Below are 23844 nucleotides of genomic sequence, written 5' to 3'. Positions count from 1 at the left end.
CGGGCACGAAGGACAACTCACAGATCAATCGCCAGGTTGATCAGGTGTCCGCTCACCTAAACACATCACATCCATTCATGAGGAAGTTCATTACACCTCTTTGTCTGTCTGAATTCACAGGGTTTTACTCAGCAGCCAAGGTTCCCTTCTGATAAGCTTTCTTAATGAACCAGAACATCTCCAGTATTTCTGGTTGTTTATCAAAGTTAGCTGGCTAACTCATTGATCCTGCTTTTGTAGTATACCCCTCTGGAGTGTGTTGTCTCTTCTAGTTAGTTGTATATCTGTGAGTCTGTTTCTAATGGGTAGTTTATCTGTGATCTGTGAGTCTGTTCTAGGGGGTTATATATCTGTGACCTGTGGGTCTGTTCTAGAGGGTTGTATATCTGTGATCTGTGAGTCTTTTCTAGAGGGTTGTATATCTGTGACCTGTGGGTCTGTTCTAGAGGGTTGTATATCTGTGATCTGTGAGTCTGTTCTAGTGAGTTGTATATCTGTGACCTGTCTTGTTCCTACAGAATAAGAAGTCAGCTTCTCACAGACAAGCCAGTCCAGGTGAGGATCCCGGAAGTAGAGTAACATTATAGAACTGAATCAAGTTGGGATTAGATTAGAATGGGAACGTTTTTAACTGAACTCAATTCAAATCAATTCAAATCAAGGGGATTTATTGGCATGGGAAACGTATATTAACATTGTCAAAGCAAGTGAAGTAGATAATAAACAAAAGTGAAATAAACAAATCAAATATTAACAGTAAACATTACACTCACAGGTTTCGAAGAATATTACACATTTCACATTTCATATGTCTATGTACAGGGTTATAATGATGTACAAATAGTTAAAGTACAAAAGGGAAAATAAATAAACATAAATATGAGTTGTATTTACAATGGTGTTTGTTCTTCACTGGTTGCCCCTTTCTTGTGGCAACAGGTCACACATATTGCTGCTGTGATGGCACACTGTGGTATTTCACCCAGTAGATATGGGAGTTTATCACAATTGGATTTGTTTTTAAAATTCTTTGTGGGTCTGTGTAATCTGAGTGAAATATGTGTCTCTAATATGGTCATACATTTGGAAGGAGGTTAGGAAGTGCAGCTCAGTTTCCACCTCATTTTGTGGGCAGTGTTGCACATAGCCTGTCTTCTCTTGAGAGCCAGGTCTGCCCACGACGGCCTTTCTCAATAGCAAGGCTATGCTCACTGAGTCTGTACATAGTCAAAGCTTTCCTTAAGTTTGGGTCAGTCACAGTGGTCAGGTATTCTGCCACTGTTTAGGGACAAATAGCATTCTAGTTTGCTCTGTGTTTTTGGTGATTTCCTTCCAATGTGTCAAGTAATTTTCTTATAGTTGGTAGGGTCTAATTGTGCTGCTGTCCTGGGGCTCTGTGGGGTGTGTTTGTGAACAGAGCCCCCAGGACCAGCTTGCTTAGGGGACTCTTCTCCAGGTTCATCTCTCTGTAGGTGATGGCTTTGTTATGGAAGGTTTGGGAATCGCTTCCTTTTAGGTGGTTGTAGAATTTAACAAATTATCTTTCTCTCTCTCTTTCTCTCTCTCTCTCTCTCTCTCTCTCTCTCTCTCTCTCTCTCTCTCTCTCTCTCTCTCAGGCCTTCCTAAAATGGAGGTGTGTCAGGAGAGTACTATGGTTTGCCTCCGCCCCCTGTAGCGTTCGGCCAACCACTGCACCTCTCCATGGGTGATGTCATCGAACTGACAAGAGCTGAGGCCGACCTAACGTGGTGGGAGGTGAAACACTCACACATGCACACACACACAGTGCAGGCAGAGCATGCTTCCTGTAGTATGAGTGTGTGGGAGGGTGGCGATAACGTCTCTCTCTCTCTCTCTCTTCTTTCTTTCAAAGGGGTTTTATTGGCAAGAGTGTTTGCTTCACTGGTTGCCCTTTTCCTTTGGCAACAGGTCACACATCTTGCTGCTGTGATGCCACCCTGTGGTATTTCACCCAATAGATATGGGATTTTATCAGAATTAGATTTGTTTTCAGATTCTTTGTGGGTCTGTGTAATCTGAGGGAAATATGTGTCTCTAAAGTGGTCATACAATTGGCAGCTCTGTTTTTTGGTAAATTCTTTCCAATGTGTCTAGTAATTATCTTTCTGTTTTCTCATGATTTGGTTGGGTCTAATTGTGTTGCTGTTCTGGTTGTAGAATTTAACAGCTCTTGTCTGGATTTTGATCATTAGCGGGTATAGTCATGCATTATTTGGTGTTTTACGTTGTACACAGAGGATGTTTTTGCAGAATACTGCATGCAGAGTCTCAATATGGTGAGATCTCACAACCATAAAGGGTTCTATAACTGATTCAAGTATTTAGCCGGATCCTAATTGGGATGTCAAATTTTATGTTCCTTTTGATGGCATAGAAGGCATTTCTTGTCTCTCAGATCGTTCACAGCTTTGTGGAAGTTACCTGTGGCGCTGATGTTTAGGCCAAGGTATCTATAGTTTTTTGTGTGCTCTAGGGCAACGGTGTATAGATGGAATTTATATTCATGGTCCTGGCAACTGGACCTTTTTTGGAACAGCATTATTTTTGTCTTGCTGAGATTTACTGTCAGGGCCCAGGTCTGACAGAACCTGAGCAGAAGATCCAGGTGCTGCTGTAGGCCCTCCTTGGTTGGAGACAGAAGCACCAGATCATCAGCAAACAGTAGTGATGCCGGGTGCTGTAGACAGTTCTAGAGCCCTGGCCATGTTTTATTTTATTTATTTCACCTTTATTTAACCAGGTAGGCTAGTTGAGAACAAGTTCTCATTTACAACTGCGACCTGGCCAAGATAAAGCAAAGCAATTTGACACATACAACAACACAGAGTTACACATGGAATAAACAAAACATACAGTCAATAATACAGTAGAACAAAAAGAAAACAAAAAGTCTGTATACAGTGAGTGCAAATGAGGTAAGATAAGGGAGTTAAGGCAATAAATAGGCCATGGTGGCGAAGTAATTACAATATAGCAATTAAACACTGGAATGGTAGATGTGCAGAAGATGAATGTGCAAGTAGAGATACTGGGGTGCAAAGGAGCAAGATAAATAAATAAATACAGTATGGGGATGAGGTAGGTAGATATATGGGCTGGGTGGTTGTCATCAACATATACGTCAACATTCTGTTGGTGTAGATCAAGCTGCATCCCTGTCTCACTACAAAGCCTTGTGGAAATACATTTGTGTGTTTTTCTGCCAATTTTATTGCAGACTTGTTATTTGTGAAATGTTACGTCATATGCAAATTTGTCTCCACTTTTGTGGATTGGGGTGATCAGTCCTTGGTTCCAAATATTGGGGAAGATGCCAGAGCTGAGGATGATGTGAAAGAGTTTAAGTATAGCAAATTGGAATTTGTTGTCTGTATATTTTATCATTTCATTGAGGATACCATCAACACCACAGGCCTTTTTGGGTTGGAGGGTTTCATTTTGTCCTGTAGTTCATTCAAGGTAATTGGAGAATCCAGTGGGTTCTGGTAGACTTTAATAGTTGATTCTAAGATTTGTAATTGATCACTTATGTTTTTGCTGTTTGGAGAAGTGGTTTACCTATACATCTCCATTTTAGATAGATAATTCTTTGTGTTGTTGTTTGTTTAGTGTTTTACATTTTCCCAGAAGTGGTTAGAGTCTATGGATTCTTCAATTACATTGAGCTGATTTCTGACGTGCTGTTCCTTCCTTTTCCATAGTGTATGTCTGTATTGTTTTAGTGATTCACCACAGTGAAGGTGTAGACTCTGGTTTTCTGGGTCTCTGTGTTTTTGGTGGGACAGGTTTCTCAATTTCTTTCTTAGGTTTTTACATTCTTCATCAAACCATTTGTCCTTGTTGTTCATTTTCTTAGGTTGTCTGCTTGACATGTTTAGATCTGATAGGGAAGCTGAGAGGTCAAATATACTGTTAAGGCTTTCTACTGCCATGTTTAGATCTGATAGGGAAGCTGAGAGGTCAAATATACTGTTAAGGCTTTCTACTGCCATGTTTAGATCTGATAGGGAAGCTGAGAGGTCAAATATACTGTTAAGGCTTTCTACTGCCATGTTTATACCCTCACTATTACAGTGGAACGTTATGTCAGGAAGTTGTCTAGAAGGGATTGAATTTGTTGTTGCCTAATTGTTTTGTTGGTAGATTTCTACACTACTTTCCTTCCATCTATAGCATTTCTTAGTATTACTCAGTTCCTTCGGCTTTGATGCCTCATGGTTGAGTATTACTCTGTCCGAGTATATTGTGATTTTGCTGTGATCTAATAGGGGTGTCAGTGGGCTGACTGTGAATATCGGTGATAAAGTCATCTACAGTACTACTGCCAAGGGATGAGCTGTAGGTGTCCTCCTTACTGTAGGCGTCCCCTCGAAGCCTACCATTTACTATGTACATACCCAGCGTCCCCTCGAAGCCTACCATTTACTATGTACATACCCAGCGTCCCCTCGAAGCCTACCATTTACTATGTACATACCCAGCGTCCCCTCGAAGCCTACCATTTACTATGTACATACCCAGCGTCCCCTCGAAGCCTACCATTTACTATGTACATACCCAGCGTCCCCTCGAAGCCTACCATTTACTATGTACATACCCAGCGTCCGACAGAGCTGCAGTTGTGACCTGTTTTTGTTGGTTATGTTGTCGTAGTTGTGTCTAGGGGGGCATATGGGGGAGGGAAGGCTGTCACCTCCAGGTAGGTGTTTGTCCCCCTGTGTGCTGAGCGTCAGGTTCTTGTCCAGTTCTGGCATCTCTGGTATCTATCGCTCTCTCTCTCTCTCTCTCTCTGGCATCGCTTTCTCTCTCTCTCTCTCTCTGGCATCGCTCTCTCTCTGGCATCGCTCTCTCTTTGGCATCTCTCTCTCTCTGGCATCACTTTCTCTCTCCCTCTGGCATCTCTCTCCCTCTGGCATCTCTCTCCCTCTGGCATCTCTCTCTCTCTGGCATCTCTCTCTCTCTCTTTTATTTAATACAACCTGCTAACAAGGCCTATTATTCCTGTCAGTAATTCCTAGCGTATTAATGAGTAATACCATTGTAACATGTACTTTGTAGTAAATCATTTCTGTACAATAATGTGCTACAGGAAGCACTGTTAGACACCGTGTTGTTCTAGTCGTCTGATTGGTCTGCTGTGTGTGTCACTCAGGGCAAGAACGTGACGATTGGTCAGATGGGTTGGTTCCCCTGCAGTAAGGTCCAGCCCTTCATCTCTGTGAGTACCACTGACTTTAAACAGTGATCTAGGAGTAAATCCGGGATTCAATCTGATCGTGGGTTATAGGCATCTTGGTTACACATGGGTTAGATCATCACCAGTGGAAATATTTCACTGTGTATGTAGCATACATGTTGTTGATTACACATGCCATGTTATAGGTTTAGGTTACACCGTGTCTGGTATTGATAGAAATACCAACATGTTTTATTAAGAGCTTCAGGAAGCATGGGTTGTGTTCTCAAAACTGTCTGACCTCTCTCCCCAGAGACCAACTCCTGACCTATCCGACTTCCTATGGTGAGTAATGATACCATTCTATTTACACCTGGTATCACTCATACCGATGTTCTAGATATGCACCACCTGGTATCACTCATACCGATGTTCTAGATGTGTACCACCTGGTATCACTCATACCGATGTTCTAGATATGCACCACCTGGTATCACTCATACTGATGTTCTAGATATGCACCACCTGGTATCACTCATACCGATGTTCTAGATATGCACCACCTGGTATCACTCATACCGATGTTCTAGATATGCACCACCTGGTATCACTCATACCGATGTTCTAGATATGCACCACCTGGTATCACTCATACCGATGTTCTAGATATGCACCACCTGGTATCACTCATACTGATGTTCTAGATATGCACCACCTGGTATCACTCATACCGATGTTCTAGATATGCACCACCTGGTATCACTCATACCGATGTTCTAGATATGCACCACCTGGTATCACTCATACCGATGTTCTAGATATGCACCACCTGGTATCACTCATACCGATGTTCTAGATGTGTACCACCTGGTATCACTCATACCGATGTTCTAGATATGCACCACCTGGTATCACTCATACCGATGTTCTAGATATGCACCACCTGGTATCAATCATACCGATGTTCTAGATATGCACCACCTGGTATCACTCATACCGATGTTCTAGATGTGTACCACCTGGTATCACTCATACCGATGTTCTAGATATGCACCACCTGGTATCACTCATACCGATGTTCTAGATATGCACCACCTGGTATCAATCATACCGATGTTCTAAATATGCACCACCTGGTATCAATCATACCGATGTTCTAGATATGCACCACCTGGTATCACTCATACCGATGTTCTAGATATGCACCACCTGGTATCACTCATACCGATGTTCTAGATATGTACTACCTGCAATCTTAGAAAAAGGGGTTCCAAAAGGGTTCTCCTGCTGTCCCCATAGGAGAACCCTTTTTGGTTCCAGGTAGAACCCTTTTAGGTTCTAGATATCACTTTTTTTTCTAAGAGTGTGGTATCACTGCAGGGTTCTAGGTTTGGAAGTGTTCTGTGTTTGAAAATATATAGCAATCATGGTAAAGGTTCTGTACTGTTCTAACGTAACTGCAATGGGTTCTAGGTTTGGTCATTTAAGTGATTTGGGTTCTAGGTTTGCGGGGAACATGGACCGGTCAGCGGCGAAAAACCTCCTGATTTCACGGTCGGACGGAACGTTTCTGGTCCGCCAGAAAGACGGAGGAGAGTTCGCAATCAGCCTCAAGTGAGCCCGCCTCCTTACTGGCCAATCAGAAAGGCGCTGTCTGACAACTGGCAATCTTCCTCTTTCACACACATATTCTTATTCTTCTCTCTCTCTCACACACACACTGATTCTCATTCACTCTGTCTCCTCCAGGTTTAACATGGACATCAGACACATCAAGATCACGTCAACAGAAGGCCTCTACCGCATCAACGAGAAGAAAGCATTCAAAGGATTAATCGTACGTCATTCCCCTTCTCTCCCTACCCTCCTCATCTCTCTCCCTCTTCCTCCCATCTCTCTGTCTACCCTCCTCATCTCTCTCCCTCTTCCTCCCATCTCTGTCTACCCTCCTCATCTCTCTCCCTCTTCCTCCCATCTCTGTCTACCCTCCTCATCTCTCTCCCTCTTCCTCCCATCTCTGTCTACCCTCCTCATCTCTCTCCCTCTTCCTCCCATCTCTCTGTCTACCCTCCTCATCTCTCTCCCTCTTCCTCCCATCTCTCTGTCTACCCTCCTCGTCTCTCTCCCTCTTCCTCCCATCTCTGTCTACCCTCCTCATCTCTCTCCCTCTTCCTCCCATCTCTGTCTACCCTCCTCATCTCTCTCCCTCTTCCTCCCATCTCTGTCTACCCTCCTCATCTCTCTCCCTCTTCCTCCCATCTCTGTCTACCCTCCTCATCTCTCTCCCTCTTCCTCCCATCTCTGTCTACCCTCCTCATCTCTCTCCTCTTCCTCCCATCTCTGTCTACCCTCCTCATCTCTCTCCCTCTTCCTCCCATCTCTGTCTACCCTCCTCATCTCTCTCCCTCTTCCTCCCATCTCTCTGTCTACCCTCCTCATCTCTCTCCCTCTTCCTCCCATCTCTCTGTCTACCCTCCTCATCTCTCTCCCTCTTCCTCCCATCTCTGTCTACCCTCCTCATCTCTCTCCCTCTTCCTCCCATCTCTGTCTACCCTCCTCATCTCTCTCCCTCTTCCTCCCCCTCTCTGTCTACCCTCCTCATCTCTCTCCCTCTTCCTCCCATCTCTCTGTCTACCCTCCTCATCTCTCTCCCTCTTCCTCCCATCTCTGTCTACCCTCCTCATCTCTCTCCCTCTTCCTCCCATCTCTGTCTACCCTCCTCATCTCTCTCCCTCTTCCTCCCATCTCTGTCTACCCTCCTCATCTCTCTCCCTCTTCCTCCCATCTCTCTGTCTACCCTCCTCATCTCTCTCCCTCTTCCTCCCATCTCTCTGTCTACCCTCCTCATCTCTCTCCCTCTCATCCCTTTTTCTTCTTCTTTTGTAAATATAAACAACATGTTTTACTTTTCTTTTTTGTAAAGCACTTTGGACCTTCATCTCTCTCTCTCCTCTCCCCTCCCCTCATCTCCCCCTCTCTCTCTGCCCCATCTCCCCCTCTCTCTCTCCCCTCCCCCTATCTCTGTTAGGAGATGGTTCAGTTCTACCAGCAACATTCACTAAAGGAGTATTTTAAAGATGTGGACACCACCCTCCAGACCCCCTTCAACCAGCCTGAACAGAGTGACACACCCTTCAACACACCCTCCCCAGGTACACAAACACACACCACCCTCCAGACTCCCTTCAACCAGCCTGAACAGAGTGACACACCCTTCAACACACCCTCCCCAGGTACACAAACACACACCACCCTCCAGACCCCCTTCAACCAGCCTGAACAGAGTGACACACCCTTCAACACACCCTCCCCAGGTACACAAACACACACCACCCTCCAGACCCCCTTCAACCAGCCTGAACAGAGTGACACACCCTTCAACACACCCTCCCCAGGTACACAAACACACACCACCCTCCAGACTCCCTTCAACCAGCCTAAACAGAGTGACACACCCTTCAACACACCCTCCCCAGGTACACAAACACACACCACCCTCCAGACTCCCTTCAACCAGCCTGAACAGAGTGACACACCCTTCAACACACCCTCCCCAGGTACACAAACACACACCACCCTCCAGACTTCCTACAAACCTCAACTTATTTCCTTCCATAACCTCAAATATAAGTACTCTCAAATACTGTATGTTTCAACGCACACACACACCCACGCTCACCTCTCTCCCTCTCCTGTAGGTGGAAGTATGCGTTCGTTCGGCACAGCTAGGGCCAGGTATGACTTCTCAGCCAGGGACCGTACAGAGCTGTCTCTGAGAGAAGGAGACACAGTCAAGGTCCTGTCTAAGAAGGCTCACAATGGATGGTGGAAAGGAGAGGTCTATGGACGGGTGAGGACCATCACACACCGTCACACACACAGTACACACACACAATCAACACATTCACATGCAGCACATGCAGTAGGATCATCACACATACACCTGTCAACATGTATGGTCATAAGTTTGGACACACCTACTCATTCAAGGGTTTTTCTTTATTTTAACTATTTTCTACATTGTAGAATAATAGTAAAGACATCAAAACTATGAAGTAACACATATGGAATCATGTAGTAACCAAAAAAGGGTTAAACAAATCAAAATATATTTTTGATTCTTCAAAGTAGTTACCCTTTGCCTTGATGACAGCTTGCACACTCTTGGCATTCTCTCAACCAGCTTCACCTGGAATGCTTTTCCAACACACAAATTGTTGAAGGTCTCTCACACACACTCCTCTCTCTGTCTGTAGGTTGGTCTGTTCCCAGCTAACTATGTAGAAGAGGATTACTCTGACTACTGTTGATGTTGCCTCACATCTCCACCTGTGTGACTATTGCTGATGTCGCCTCACTGTCACACCTTCACCTGTGTGTGAAAGAGACAATGTGTCCCAATTCAATCCCTACCCCTTCCCTTGGCCCTAACCAGTGCAGTCAAAAATGTGATTTTACTGTTTGTTTTTTCAACAATATTTTCACACTATGAGTTTGAAATAACACTCTGAAATTGTGAAAAAATATTATAATGTCCTTGTAGGTTTTTGAAAAACAATGCTTCAGCCTGTTCAGGTGGGATGGAGATTTTGGCCCACAGCATGACATCACAATCTGATCCGATTTTTCTGACCAATGACCAGTCATCTTTTATTTGCATATGTATCCCCCTACTTTGAAGGGGTAAGCAGGGTAGGCTCTAGTGCAGGGATGGGCAACTCCAGTCCCACTTTTCCCTAGCAAACACAGCTGATTAAACTGACTGTATTCTGAACTGAAGATCATTACTGGAGTCAAGTGTATTAGCTGGGGCTGAAGTGTGACACCAATCAGGCCCCTGAGGACTGGAGCTGCCCATCCCTGCTCTAGAGTCTAGACAATCCTATCCGCCAATCAGGGCTGTGTATGTAAATATATTAAGATTTCTATCAACACGCCGACACGATCCGACTGACCATTCCAATGGCAAAAGGAGGCTCAGGGAAATAAAACATTTATTTGAAGTTATTTTCATGAAATAAACACAGTGATTTATTAGACATCCAGTGATGATTTAAAATAACAATTTAAAAGACAGCGTGGAGGCGTTAAATGTTTGCCTAGATCTGCAAGATAGAGGCAATATGGTGGAAGCTTTACCACTACCATAGAGAATGATAGAGGCCTCTAGTGGCCAAAAGGTTGTATTAGCATGGGGCAACACCATTGAGGGCTTCCACCATTTTAATGTAGTCAACTGGCTGGGACTTCCAACTTCATTGGCTGATCCTTCCTGGTGACCTTGTTGGGAGTCATGTGCAACCCGGGTCATCAGGAGGTATCAGCCAATCGTGAAGAAGAAAATGGACTACTTCAAAATGGCCTCAATGGCACTGCCCATGATGTCACGGATGCCGTAGTGGGACGGATACAATGATGCGGCCTCTTTCCATCTCTATGACCCCCACTACACACGGATACAGCCCCTTCAGACATGTTAACGTCGAGGGACCCCTGGCTTCCTCCTATGTGTAGAACTCAATGCACTGATTCAATGTTTCTGCTGTGAATAAAACCTCTGACTTACTACGTGGTCTGTCTCTGTCATGTTAACATTAACTATATACAAAGAGTGAATGCCTTTAAAAAGCAACAAATCCCTTTGAAAACAGATATGAGTCAGTTATTCTAGTGTCAAAATAGACTACAAAGTGTACATAGGATCATTTTGGTCATAAAGTCAGTCTTGACTAAGACGGAGTGTCACAATTGGTAAATGAAGGTTGGGTTTTGATTGGACAATGTCCCGTTTGCCCACTAAAATGGGGTGAACCGCTGCGGTGATTGCTCTCTATCCAATAGCAGATAGACCTGCCCAGCAGCCCGACTTTGTTTACTTAAGACAACACGTCGCAATTTTTTGTTTGCTAAGAAATACTCCACCAAACACCTTCATGCAAAATCGTGCAACTAAAACATCCCCAGCTAAAATTAACAAAATACATATTTTTTGAGTTGTCTTCAATTAATTCTGAGGAAGTGAAATAAGCTTCCTTCCGTGTGTACAGTATCTCATGGGGGACAAACATTAAAACCAAACGCGGAATCGGTCAGGAAACACCTCCAAGACTGAATCTCGTTTTTCAAATGAGCAACAGAAAAAAAAACACGTGCCAATCGGCGTGTTCAGTATTTAAACCTACTCTGAAATGACGTTGCCATGAGCAGCACCGCAGCGGAGACGAGTGAGATGGAAATCTCTCTCAGACAATCACACAGAACAACGGTCTCGCCACGGTTACAACGCGGGAGACACGGGATCAAAACAGCAGAGAAGTTGAGCCTCGCGCTTCAACGCTCTTAGTTGATGCGGAAATTGACCCACTATGCGGTTTACTTTGTGACTCTACCTTTAATATCATCGCAGTTAATATTGTCTAATATTCAGAGGTTCTGTCCCAAATGGTAACAGAACAGGGTCTGGTCTATAGTAGTACACTATATAGGGAGCCTCTTACCTAAACAGAACAGAGTATGGTCTATAGTAGTACACTATATAGGGAGCCTCTTACCTAAACAGAACAGAGTATGGTCTATAGTAGTGCACTATATAGGGAGCCTCTTACCTAAACAGAACAGAGTCTGGTCAATAGTAGTGCACTATATAGGGAGCCTCTTACCTAAACAGAACAGAGTCTGGTCAATAGTAGTGCACTATATAGGGAGCCTCTTACCTAAACAGAACAGAGTATGGTCTATAGTAGTACACTATATAGGGAGCCTCTTACCTAAACAGAACAGAGTATGGTCTATAGTAGTACACTATATAGGGAGCCTCTTACCTAAACAGAACAGAGTATGGTCTATAGTAGTGCACTATATAGGGAGCCTCTTACCTAAACAGAACAGAGTCTGGTCAATAGTAGTGCACTATATAGGGAGCCTCTTACCTAAACAGAACAGAGTCTGGTCAATAGTAGTGCACTATATAGGGAGCCTCTTACCTAAACAGAACAGAGTATGGTCTATAGTAGTGCACTATATAGGGAGCCTCTTACCTAAACAGAACAGAGTATGGTCTATAGTAGTGCACTATATAGGGAGCCTCTTACCTAAACAGAACAGAGTCTGGTCTATAGTAGTACACTATATAGGGAGCCTCTTACCTAAACAGAACAGAGTCTGGTCTATAGTAGTACACTATATAGGGAGCCTCTTACCTAAACAGAACAGTCTGGTCAATAGCAGTGCACTATAAAGGGAATAGGATACCATGTGGCACACTTCCAGATAATCAGGCCAGTTAGAGATGGAGACAAATTAAGCTAATATAAATATTTGCTTTTATTTCCAAACAATATCAAAACATTTCATCACTAGAACATCAACAATGTCTGCCGCAAACCCTGATCCAATGATCAACAAACTCACACCTTGTTATTAAATAGAATTGTGTGTGCGTGGTGTGTGGTGTGTGTGTCTCGTGTGTGTCCTCAGTCTTCTACTGGTAGTACAGCTCCAGGTTCTGCCCATCATGGATCTCATCTGCAGACAGGTGACTTAAGGAGGACAACAGTGGTGGTGGTGATGAGATCAGTAGTCCCACACAAACACCATCCACATGCCAGATGTACCGTGTGTGTCAAATGTCTCGAGTTGCACAACCAAATCATTTCCCTGGGTTTCCCTCAATATAATGAACTAAACCAGGAAACTCCTCACTTTCAAGGCAATACTTCACCAATAGCATTTCTCAATAACAAAAACGTACATTTAGAAACCTACTCCGACAATAACCATCAGATAAAGTGAGGAGGAGACATTAAAATGTTGCTGTATGTTTCTCTCTCTCCTTACTATATCTAACAGTAGCAAAACCTGGAAGGAAAGCAGACATGTTGGCTCAGTATCGCCCAGTTTACAGATTCCTCCCTGGTCAGAGTGAAACTGTTGTTCTAAGGGCTCAATAGTTGTCTATTTCCTCTTGGTTAAACAGCTGTTTTAGCGTTCTTCATCATGAATCTTGTTCTGGAGGCAGCTCTGCAGTGGTCACTAGCTGGCACAGCCACAAAGTCATACAATCTGATTTTAAACCTAATGCCTAACCCTAATTTAAACACCAAAAAGCACATTATTGTAAAAATGCATGAAAACAACATAGCCACGTTTGACTTTGCAGCTGCTCTAAGCGAAAATGGCCCAGTTGTGCCTCCAGGACGAGACTCACGTCCTGTTGTCAAACAGTGAAACTGCACTTCTGAGGGCTCAAAAAGGATACAGTCTCCCAGAGACACGTGGTCCTTGAATATGGTGTACCTGCGAGGAGAAAACAGGAAGTAAGTCACAGAGGAACAACACAGCCTAGACCAGGTTCTTTCCTGAACGTTTCAGATAGAAATGACATGATTCCTTATTCTACATGTCACAGAGGCTTGTTAGTTCTGCACAATACATTTCTACCTTAATATTCTAAAACGTTACCCTGGATACAAATGCAGTCTACACAGAGAACAGTCTGAATAACCCATGAGGAAGAGAAGGGAAGTGACTCGTCACTGGTTCCAAATATGCCACAACTAACAAGTTTCCGAGTGACGCAGCGGTCTAAATCAAATCAAAGTTATTCACGTGTGCTGAATACAACAGTGACATACTTACTTACAGGCTCTAACCAACAGTGACATACTTACTTACACGCTCTAACCAAAAATTAAATAAAAAGCTATTAGGTGAACAATAGATAAGTAAAGAACTAAGACACTGCATCTCAGTGCTAGAGGCGTCACTACAGACCCTGGTTCAATTCCAGGCTGAATCACAACTGGCCGTGACTGGGAGTCCCATAGGGTGGCACACTATTGGCCCAGCGTCGTCCGGGTTTTGCCGCAGTATGCCGTCATTGTAAATAATAATTTGTTCTTAACTGACTTGTCTAGTTAAATAAATAAATAATTTGTGAATAAAAGTCTGTAGGCTAGGGAAGTGACTCGTCACTGGTTCGTAGGCTAGGGAAGTGACTCGTCACTGGTTCGTAGGCTAGGGAAGTGACTCGTAACTGGTTCGTAGGCTAGGGACTGTTCATTTCTTTCTCACCATTTCTTGAGTACGATCTTGTCCCACCGTGTGCCTGTCTGGGCAGCGATGAGCTTCTTCAGGTCTCCTATAGTGTCTTCTGAGCTGGAAAGGGTTATTAAGGCTGTAACACTGATGACAGCTATAACGACATGTTGGTGTGGTGGGTCTATGGCTGCAACCTCTGAAGGTTCAGTATCTACAGACATCTATATAACCCTAACCCTCAAAAAAGGTCTGTAGTAATTTAACCCTTAGTTTTTTGAAAATGATTTATTGCTGATATGAAAGATACATTCCTTATGTTTCCAAAACCATATCACAACGATGCGTTTTAACATTCAGAACGAGCGTCTGGGATAAAAAAAAAAAGTATGTGGACACCTGCTCGTCGAACATCTCATTCCAAAATCATGGGCATTAATATGGAGTTGGTCCCCCCTTTGCTGCTATAACAGTCTCCACTCTTCTGGGAAGGCTTTCCACTAGATGTTAGAACATTGCTGCGGGGACTTTCTTCCATTCAGCCACAAGAGCATTAGTGAGGTCAGGCACTGATGTTGGGCGATTAGACTTGGCACGCAGTCGGCGTTCCAATTAATCCCACAGGTGTTCGATGGGGGTTGAAGTCAGGGCTCTGTGCAGGCCAGTCAAGTTCTTCCAAAACGATCTCAACAAACAATTTCTGTATGGACCTCATTGTGCACGGGGGCATTGTCATGCTGAAACAGGAGAGGGCCTTCCCCAAACTGTTGAAACAAAGTTGGAAGCACAGAATCGTCTAGAATGTCATTGTGTGTTGTAGCGTTAAGATTTCCCTTCACTGGAACTAAGGGGCCCGAACCATGAAAAACAGTCCCAGACCATTATTCCTCCTCCACTCTACAGTTGGCACTATGCACCAAAACCCAGATTCGTCGGTCGGACTGCCAGAAAATGCATTTCCACTGCTCCGGGTCCAATGGCGGCGAGCTTTACACCATTCCAGCCGATGCTTGGCATTGCGCATGGGAATCTTAGGCTTGTGTGTGGCTGCTCGGCCATGGCAACCAATGTCATGAAGCTCCTGACGAACAGTTCTTGTGCTGACGTTGCTTCCCGGGGCAGTATGGAACTCGGTAGTGAGTGTTGCAACCGAGGACAGACAATTTTTACACGCTGCAGCGGTCCCTTTCTGTGAGCTTGTGTGGCAAACCACTTCGCGGCTGAGCCGTTGTTGCTCCTAGACGTTTCCACTTCACAATAACAGCACTTACAGTTGACTGGGGCAGGTCTAGCAGGGCAGAAATTTGACTAACTTACTTGTTGGAAAGGTGGCATCCTATGACAGTGCCATGTTGAAAGTCACTGAGCTCTTCAGTAAGGTCATTCTACTGCCAATGTTTGTCTATGGAGATTGCATGGCTGTGTGCTCAATTTTATACACCTGTGTGGCTGAAATAGCCGAATCCACTCATTTGAAGGGGTATTCACATACTATTGTAACAGTGTACGTTACTATCGCCAATAGGCGCCAAAGCAGTTGGTGTCTATGACTGGCGTAGGCTAGTCTGGGCTGTAAGACTAGCTATTGAACTTGCATGGTGGTCAGCTTTGTAAAAGGATACTTGCACTTCACCCGGACCTTCTTGCCCAGCCGGTCGTTGCAAACCACCTCAATCATCCTGATCCGCAGAGAGAGAGAGAGAGAGAGAGAGTTGATTGTGACAGTGGTACAGTACGACACGGTGAGCATATGATATACACTATTTTCAAGCAACTTCGATACGGAAGTGACTTTTTCGTAGCAGGTCAGAACTTAAAGCGGGTTAGGATAATTAACGTAGTCGGTTAGGAGACTGAGGTTAAGACGGGTTAGCGAAAATGCTCTCCTAACCTGCTAGGAAAATCACTTCGTATCGAAGTGGCGTGAACCAGCACACAGTTGAGCTAACTAGCGAACGTTAGTTGGTTACACAACAGTGATGATTACAATACAAGGATGATGTTCCAGCTGCTTGTCATTCCAACTACAATAATGTAATGTTACTGAGCAGCTAACATAATAGCTTGGACAATAAACGTTGTTGTCATATGGAGTTGGCTAATGTTAGTAGAGCTAGTTAGCGCTTCATCAACAACCACTGAAGATTTCCCCCCCAAAAAATAAAGCATTACGTCTTAGATATCGAAGTTTCCTCACATGTTTATTGGTCTATACCATTGATAAAATATCGTATAAGTACAGCTATTACCTTATTGATCGCTAGTCGTTCCCAAAATGTTAGCGAAAATCTGAATCGCTTCAGCCTGCGTAGTCGTAAAGCGTTCCGCTTTGTGTACAACGAGAAAACGCACCAATGAAACATTCAAACGGATGATTGACATAGCTACTTCAAGGCCTCTCTTACGGTAACATGTCCAGAGAAGGCGGGTACTGCAATATTCATCTATGCCGTAAATCGACCAGAAGTGCTGCGAATAGTTGCAATGAAATAACAAATGCGGTCACGTCAGTCTATAAGGCTATTTTACAGTAGATCAACTGAATAAACCGCCGAAATGACATCAACATAACATTCGATTAAGCCAATGTAGTTTATCAGGAGAAATAGTTATAATGCAACAACAACAAACAAACACACACATAGGTAAAAGCAAATCTTCCAGAAAAGTGGAGAACATTCTAAACATGGCTCTTTGACACCTGGCGGATGGAAGGTGCAACAACAAAATCACCAGCAGACGTCTCCTCCGAGCCACATTCTACGAGCCACGAGAGGAAAAGAGGAGTGACTTGCACAGTTTTGAAAGCAAGCAGGGAAAATGGCAGACGCCGAGGACGAGAAGCTGCCGTCCGGGTGGGAAAAGCGGATGAGCCGCAGTTCGAGTAGGTAGAGAGCGATAACTAGCTATATCATCCGAGTCCCGAACAATTTGTCGCTGGTGCACAAACCACTTGCAAAGCAAACCATTGTACCGGCCGAACGAACCCAAATGCTAGCGTTAGCAGCTTAGCTAGTTAGGTTGGTTGTAATCTTGTTGCATCGTTAGGTGGTGACGCATGTTTATTTGGGAATTGTGTTTGATGGTTATTCGTTTGACTAGTGCGTGTATCAAAAGCTGTCGTCTGGTGATGTTTAGTTAGCCAGTCATTACCACCACGACTAACCCAGCAAGCTAGCTAAACTAGCAACGGCGCATGTATGTTTTGACGACTGTTCAACGTACTATGCATTGGACAGTAACTTATTTCGTAATCAAACAATTCTTAGGGACATATGTATTGGAAGATACACTATTGTATGGGGTGTCGTCATTTTGAGTTGGCCAGTTTATTCATTAATGTCCATTCATTCATTTCACACCCAACTCGCGAGGTTGCAGAAAATAACAAGGCCCATAACAATGACGTCATTTTGTCCCGCGCCTTGGGACCATTCCGACACCTGTGTTAGGATGGGAGGTGCCTGCCCACTGAGCACAAGTTAAATATGCATTTTCTCAACGCCTTCAGCACAATATCATTACAAGTTGCTGAAGACGACTAACTGAGAGGAGTTCTGTCCATTCCATGACTAAAGCAAAATGCTTTTATCTGTATAGATTAATGCTTTTATCTGTATAGATGAATGCACATGAAGGAAAGGAAGCTTCAGTAGACTTTAGTTGTAGCATCGTCTCCCTCTTTCTCATCCCCCAAACCAACACCTCTCCTCTCTCTTCCCCTACTCCTGTCATTTCTCCCTCCCCCTCCCATCATTTCTCTCCATTCCTTTCCTCTCTCCCTTCTCCCCCACCCCCCTCTCTCCCGCCCTCCTCCCCCATCCTCTTTCCCCGTCCTTCTCCCTTTCCTAGGTAGAGTGTACTACTTTAACCACATCACCAATGCCAGCCAGTGGGAGCGTCCGGTGGGGTCAGGTAGGTCGCCCAGCAGCTAAGGGGATGGACCTGTAGCTGAAAGGTCACGGTTAGAATCCCTGGTGGGGCACTGTAAAATTGATCTGGGGGGGTTGATCTGACAACTGGAGGGGTGCTGGCCCTTAACCCAACAGCATGCTGGCCCTTAACCCAGCAGCATGCTGGCCCTTAACCCAGCAGCATGCTGGCCCTTAACCCAGCAGCATGCTGGCCCTTAACCCAGCAGCATGCTGGCCCTTAACCCAGCAGCATGCTGACCCTTAACCCAGCAGCATGCTGGCTCTTAACCCAGCAGCATGCTGACCCGTAACCCAGCAGCATGCTGGCCCGTAACCCAGCAGCATGCTGGCCCTTAACCCAGCAGCATGCTGACCCTTAACCCAGCAGCATGCTGGCCCTTAACCCAACAGCATGCTGGCCCTTAACCCAGCAGCATGCTGGCCCTTAACCCAGCAGCATGCTGGCCCGTAACCCAGCAGCATGCTGGCCCGTAACCCAGCAGCATGCTGGCCCTTAACCCAACAACATGCTGGCCCTTAACCCAACAGCATGCTGGCCCTTAACCCAACAGCATGCTCTCCATCCAGGGGCGCTGCACAATGGTTTGACCCTGTGCTCCTCTCTACTGTGTGGGAAGTGTGCTGCTCCTCTCTACTGTGGGAAGTGTGCTGCTCCTCTCTACTGTGTGGGAAGTGTGCTGCTCCTCTCTACTGTGGGAAGTGTGCTGCTCCTCTCTACTGTGGGAAGTGTGCTGCTCCTCTCTACTGTGGGAAGTGTGCTGCTCCTCTCTACTGTGGGAAGTGTGCTCCTCTCTACTGTGGGAAGTGTGCTGCTCCTCTCTACTGTGGGAAGTGTGCTGCTCCTCTCTACTGTGGGAAGTGTGCTGCTGTTTGGGGGGATGAGAAGAAGACTGTTTGTTGTAGCATCATATGAACAATTAAGTTGTATTGTTGATGAGGGAAGTGGACAATAAAGTTGTATTGAATTGTAGGTGATGGGAGTGGCGAGCCAGACAAGGTGCGTTGTTCCCACCTCCTGGTGAAGCACAGCCAATCGCGTCGCCCGTCCTCCTGGAGGGAGGAGAACATCACACGCTCCAAAGATGAGGCCCTCGACCTCATACAAAGTGAGTAGTTGGGGAAAGAGTTGGTGTGACAACATTTGATCAAATGTTTGACTGTCTCTGTATGTGTTGAGAGAGATGGTGAGAGACAGTTTGAATAACTACGTGCATGTCAAAGCAGATGTTATTGGTCACATACACATGGTTAGCAGATGTTACTGGTCACATACACGTGGTTAGCAGATGTTATTGGTCACATACACGTGGTTAGCAGATGTTATTGGTCACATACACGTGGTTAGCAGATGTTACTGGTCACATACACGTGGTTAGCAGATGTTACTGGTCACATACACGTGGTTAGCAGATGTTACTGGTCACATACACGTGGTTAGCAGATGTTACTGGTCACATACACGTGGTTAGCAGATGTTACTGGTCACATACACGTGGTTAGCAGATGTTACTGGTCACATACACGTGGTTAGCAGATGTTAATGGTCACATACACGTGGTTAGCAGATGTTACTGGTCACATACACGTGGTTAGCAGATGTTATTGGTCACATACACATGGTAGCAGATGTTATTGGTCACATACACATGGTAGCAGATGTTATTGGTCACATACACATGGTAGCAGATGTTATTGGTCACATACACATGGTTGCAGATGTTATTGGTCACATACACATGGTTAACAGATGTTATTGGTCACATGGTTAGCAGATGTTATTGGTCACATGGTTAGCAGATGTTATTGGTCACATGGTTAGCAGATGTTATTGGTCACATACACATGGTTAGCAGATGTTATTGTGAGTGTAGCGAAATGCTTGTGCTTCTAGATCCGACAGTGCAGCAGTATGTAACAGGTAATATCTAACAATTCCCAACAATGACCTAATACACACATCTAAGTAAAGGAGTGGGATAAGAATATATATACACATCTAAATAAATGTGCATGTATCAGTGTGTTAATGTGTAGAGAGAGATGGTGTGGTGTTGCAGTGTGTTAATGTGTAGAGAGATGGTGTGGTGTTGCAGTGTGTTAATGTGTAGAGAGATGGTGTGGTGTTGCAGTGTGTTAATGTGTAGAGAGATGGTGTGGTGTTGCAGTGTGTTAATGTGTAGAGAGATGGTGTGGTGTTGCAGTGTGTTAATGTGTAGAGAGATGGTGTGGTGTTGCAGTGTGTTAATGTGTAGAGAGATGGTGTGGTGTTGCAGTGTGTTAATGTGTAGAGAGATGGTGTGGTGTTGCAGTGTGTTAATGTGTAGAGAGATGGTGTGGTGTTGCAGTGTGTTAATGTGTAGAGAGATGGTGTGGTGTTGCAGTGTGTTAATGTGTAGAGAGATGGTGTGGTGTTGCAGTGTGTTAATGTGTAGAGAGATGGTGTGGTGTTGCAGTGTGTTAATGTGTAGAGAGATGGTGTGGTGTTGCAGTGTGTTAATGTGTAGAGAGATGGTGTGGTGTTGCAGTGTGTTAATGTGTAGAGAGATGGTGTGGTGTTGCAGTGTGTTAATGTGTAGAGAGATGGTGTGGTGTTGGTGTGTGTTTGTGTGTTATTAACATGTTGTTGCAGTGTGTGTGTGTTAACATGGTGTGTGTGTGTGTTTAACATGTTGTAGAGTACATAGAGCAGATGCAGTCAGGAGAGGAGGAGTTTGAGGCTCTGGCCTCTCAGTTCAGTGACTGCAGCTCCGCACGCAACGGAGGAGACCTGGGACTGTTCGGCAGAGGTAACACACACACACGGTCAATGGAAAATATACTATACACACACACACACGGTCAAATGGAAAATATACTATACACACACACACACGGTCAAATGGAAAATATACTATACACACACACACACACACACACACACACACACACACACACACACACGGTCAAATGGAAAATATACTATACACACACACACACGGTCAAATGGAAAATATACTATACACACACACACACACGGTCAAATGGAAAATATACTATACACACACACACACACGGTCAAATGGAAAATATACTATACACACACACACACACACACACGGTCAAATGGAAAATATACTATACACACACACACATGGTCAAATGGAAAATATACTATACACACACACACGGTCAAATGGAAAATATACTATACACACACACACACACACACGGTCAAATGGAAAATATACTATACACACACACACACACACACACGGTCAAATGGAAAATATACTATACACACACACACACGGTCAAATGGAAAATATACTATACACACACACACACACGGTCAAATGGAAAATATACTATACACACACACACACACACACACAAGCATGCAATCACAGACCGGCACAAAGTCACATTTTCCAGGTATTTTCTGTTTTAGTTGTGATAGAAGAGTTTGTGTGTTTCAGGTCAGATGCAGAAGCCGTTTGAGGATGCGTCCTTTGCTCTGAAGGTGGGAGACATGAGTGGTCCGGTGTTCACCGATTCTGGAGTTCACGTCATCCTTCGCACGGGATAGAGACAAGCTCTGACCCCCTGAATACCCCCATCAACCACTGAATACCCCCTGAATACCCCCATCCCCCCCTGAATACCCCTGTCACCCCCTGAATACCCCGTGAATACCCCCGTCACCCCGTGAATACACCCTGAATACCCCCATCACCCTCCTACCTCCCACCCCCCTCATATACCCCCTCTTGTCCTCCCTACTACCCTTAGAAGCCATCCCTTCCACCTCAAATACCCCCCCCCACCCACCGTTCTGTTCTATATGCAACTTTACACTGACACCATCAACACCCCTTGTACCCGTTGCCATGGCTACATCGTTGTGTGTGTGTGAAAATAAGAGACCCGTCGGTAGTGACTGACTGACTGACTGACTGACTGACTGACTGACTGACTGACTGACTGAGCGAACGTGTGTGTGTGTGTGTGTTCACATGGACCATTCCCCCTCCACCTCCTGCTTTATAGTGACCCCTCTCTGTTTGCCAAGGCATTATTCTGTCTCAATGATAACATGTCAGATAGTTAGCGGTAGACCAGTGTTCCATACTCTCATAGGAGACCGACATGTAGAAGGCTGACTCATGGGATTATTTAAATGGCTACCAACATCCCTTAGGTGGTAAAATAGTCAGGGCACAGTCCACTGTCTGCCATGTTTGTAGAGCCCCTCCCCCATTCCATTTACTACTTCACTGTGTCTCCTATGTTCCAGGGAACTACAATACCCAGTATGCATGTGGGGAAGGGATTTTGTAAGCTTGAATCTGCTAAGAGGCACTTCATATGACCTGTTCATCTCCCACCATTAAAGGACTCTTATTTTGTAAACCTGCCTCTGGACTTTTATTTTGTTGGGTGTCTGTCTGATGCTGCTACTGTGTGTTCAGTTCAGTAAACGTTGCATGACAGTTTGTATTAAACGGCCCATTTCCCCTAAACACTGATCACTGTCCTTTTAATGGCCTTTGAGATACAGTATGTTTGCTGCATTTGTGTTACTGTGGTGAGGTGGGACCTGATCAATATGGGTGGTGAGGTGGGACCTGATCAATATGGGTGGTGAGGTGGGACCTGATCAATATGGGGGGTGAGGTGTGACCTGATCAATATGGGGGGGTGAGGTGTGACCCGATCAATATGGGGGGGTGAGGTGTGACCTGATCAATATGGGGGGGGGGGTGTGACCTGATTAATATGGGAGGGGGGGGGGGGTGAGGTGTGACCTGATCAATATGGGGGGTGAGGTGTGACCTGATCAATATGGGGGGTGAGGTGTGACCTGATCAATATGGGGGGGTGAGGTGTGACCTGATCAATATGGGGGGGTGAGGTGTGACCTGATCAATATGGGGGGGTGAGGTGTGACCTGGTCAATATGGGGGGGTGAGGTGTGACCTGGTTAATATGGGGGGGTGAGGTGTGACCTAGTTAATATGGGGGGGGTGAGGTGTGACCTAGTTAATATGGGGGGGGTGAGGTGTGACCTAGTTAATATGGTTGGTGAGGTGTGACCTGATCAATATGGGGGGGGGGGTGAGGTGTGACCTGGTTAATATGGGGGGGTGTGACCTGGTTAATATGGGGGGGGTGAGGTGTGACCTGGTTAATATGGGGGGGGGGTGAGGTGTGACCTGGTTAATATGCGGGGTGAGGTGTGACCTGGTTAATATGCGGGGTGAGGTGTGACCTGGTTAATATGGGTGGTGAGGTGTGACCTGGTTAATATGGGGGGTGAGGTGTGACCTGGTTAATATGGGGGGGTGTGACCTGGTTAATATGGGGGGGTGAGGTGTGACCTGGTTAATATGGGGGGGGTGAGGTGTGACCTGGTTAATATGCGGGGTGAGGTGTGACCTGGTTAATATGCGGGGTGAGGTGTGACCTGGTTAATATGGGTGGTGAGGTGTGACCTGGTTAATATGGGGGGTGAGGTGTGACCTGGTTAATATGCGGGGTGAGGTGTGACCTGGTTAATATGGGGGGGGGTGAGGTGTGACCTAGTTAATATGCGGGGTGAGGTGTGACCTGATCAATATGTGGGGGTGAGGTGTGACCTGATCAATATGGGGGGGTGAGGTGTGACCTGATCAATATGGGGGGGGGTGTGACCTGGTT

At 45.2% G+C, this 23844-nt stretch overlaps 2 protein-coding genes and 1 pseudogene across 4 annotated transcripts; 2 read left to right on the top strand and 1 right to left on the bottom strand.

Moving 5' to 3' along the window:
- Nucleotides 1-10762, top strand: part of LOC115147907 (proto-oncogene vav-like) — a 52567-nt pseudogene extending 41805 nt beyond the window's left edge.
- A 1734-nt stretch (nucleotides 10763-12496) lies between these two features.
- LOC115147653 (ubiquitin-like protein 5) lies at nucleotides 12497-16605 on the bottom strand. 2 transcript variants are annotated; one of them, XM_029689947.1, is made up of 5 exons: nucleotides 16483-16605; nucleotides 15856-15912; nucleotides 14270-14353; nucleotides 13455-13492; nucleotides 12497-12721 (listed from the first exon to the last, which is right to left on the bottom strand). In XM_029689947.1, exons 2-5 carry the CDS (start codon nucleotides 15909-15911, stop codon nucleotides 12678-12680), a joined length of 222 nt encoding a protein of 73 aa, XP_029545807.1. In that variant the 5' UTR covers nucleotide 15912; nucleotides 16483-16605; the 3' UTR covers nucleotides 12497-12677. The 2 variants fall into 2 exon arrangements, with proteins under 2 accessions (XP_029545807.1, XP_029545806.1); XM_029689946.1 differs by having other exon boundaries at nucleotides 15856-15917; nucleotides 16483-16576.
- A 104-nt stretch (nucleotides 16606-16709) lies between these two features.
- LOC115147652 (peptidyl-prolyl cis-trans isomerase NIMA-interacting 1-like) lies at nucleotides 16710-22557 on the top strand. Of its 2 annotated transcripts, XM_029689944.1 has the most exons (5): nucleotides 16712-17117; nucleotides 18086-18148; nucleotides 19140-19274; nucleotides 20844-20954; nucleotides 21624-22557. In XM_029689944.1, the coding sequence occupies exons 1-5, from the start codon at nucleotides 17054-17056 to the stop codon at nucleotides 21731-21733; spliced, it is 483 nt and encodes a 160-aa protein (XP_029545804.1). In that variant the 5' UTR covers nucleotides 16712-17053; the 3' UTR covers nucleotides 21734-22557. The 2 variants fall into 2 exon arrangements, with proteins under 2 accessions (XP_029545805.1, XP_029545804.1); XM_029689945.1 differs by lacking the exon at nucleotides 18086-18148 and having other exon boundaries at nucleotides 16710-17117.
- Nucleotides 22558-23844: the final 1287 nt, after the last annotated feature.

This window comes from Salmo trutta, chromosome 14 (genome assembly GCF_901001165.1).
Source record: "Salmo trutta chromosome 14, fSalTru1.1, whole genome shotgun sequence".
NCBI lineage: Eukaryota > Metazoa > Chordata > Actinopteri > Salmoniformes > Salmonidae > Salmo > Salmo trutta.
This window is presented reverse-complemented; position numbering and strand designations above follow the sequence as displayed.

What these genes read in the sequence shown, in the direction of transcription:
- LOC115147653 (XM_029689947.1), bottom strand. Translation starts at nt 15,911, where the DNA reads ATGATTGAGGTGGTTTGCAACGACCGGCTGGGCAAGAAGGTCCGGGTG. An exon ending in AAGGTCCGGGTGAAGTGCAA is followed by an intron (nt 14,354 to 15,855) that starts GTATCCTTTTAC and finishes AACCCTTTCCAG; the next exon opens with CTCAGAAGACACTATAGGAG. An exon ending in AAGATCGTACTCAAGAAATG is followed by an intron (nt 13,493 to 14,269) that starts GTGAGAAAGAAA and finishes TTCTCCTCGCAG; the next exon opens with GTACACCATATTCAAGGACC.
- LOC115147652 (XM_029689944.1), top strand. Translation starts at nt 17,054, where the DNA reads ATGGCAGACGCCGAGGACGAGAAGCTGCCGTCCGGGTGGGAAAAGCGG. An exon ending in GCGGATGAGCCGCAGTTCGA is followed by an intron (nt 17,118 to 18,085) that starts GTAGGTAGAGAG and finishes TCCCTTTCCTAG; the next exon opens with GTAGAGTGTACTACTTTAAC. An exon ending in GGAGCGTCCGGTGGGGTCAG is followed by an intron (nt 18,149 to 19,139) that starts GTAGGTCGCCCA and finishes ATTGAATTGTAG; the next exon opens with GTGATGGGAGTGGCGAGCCA.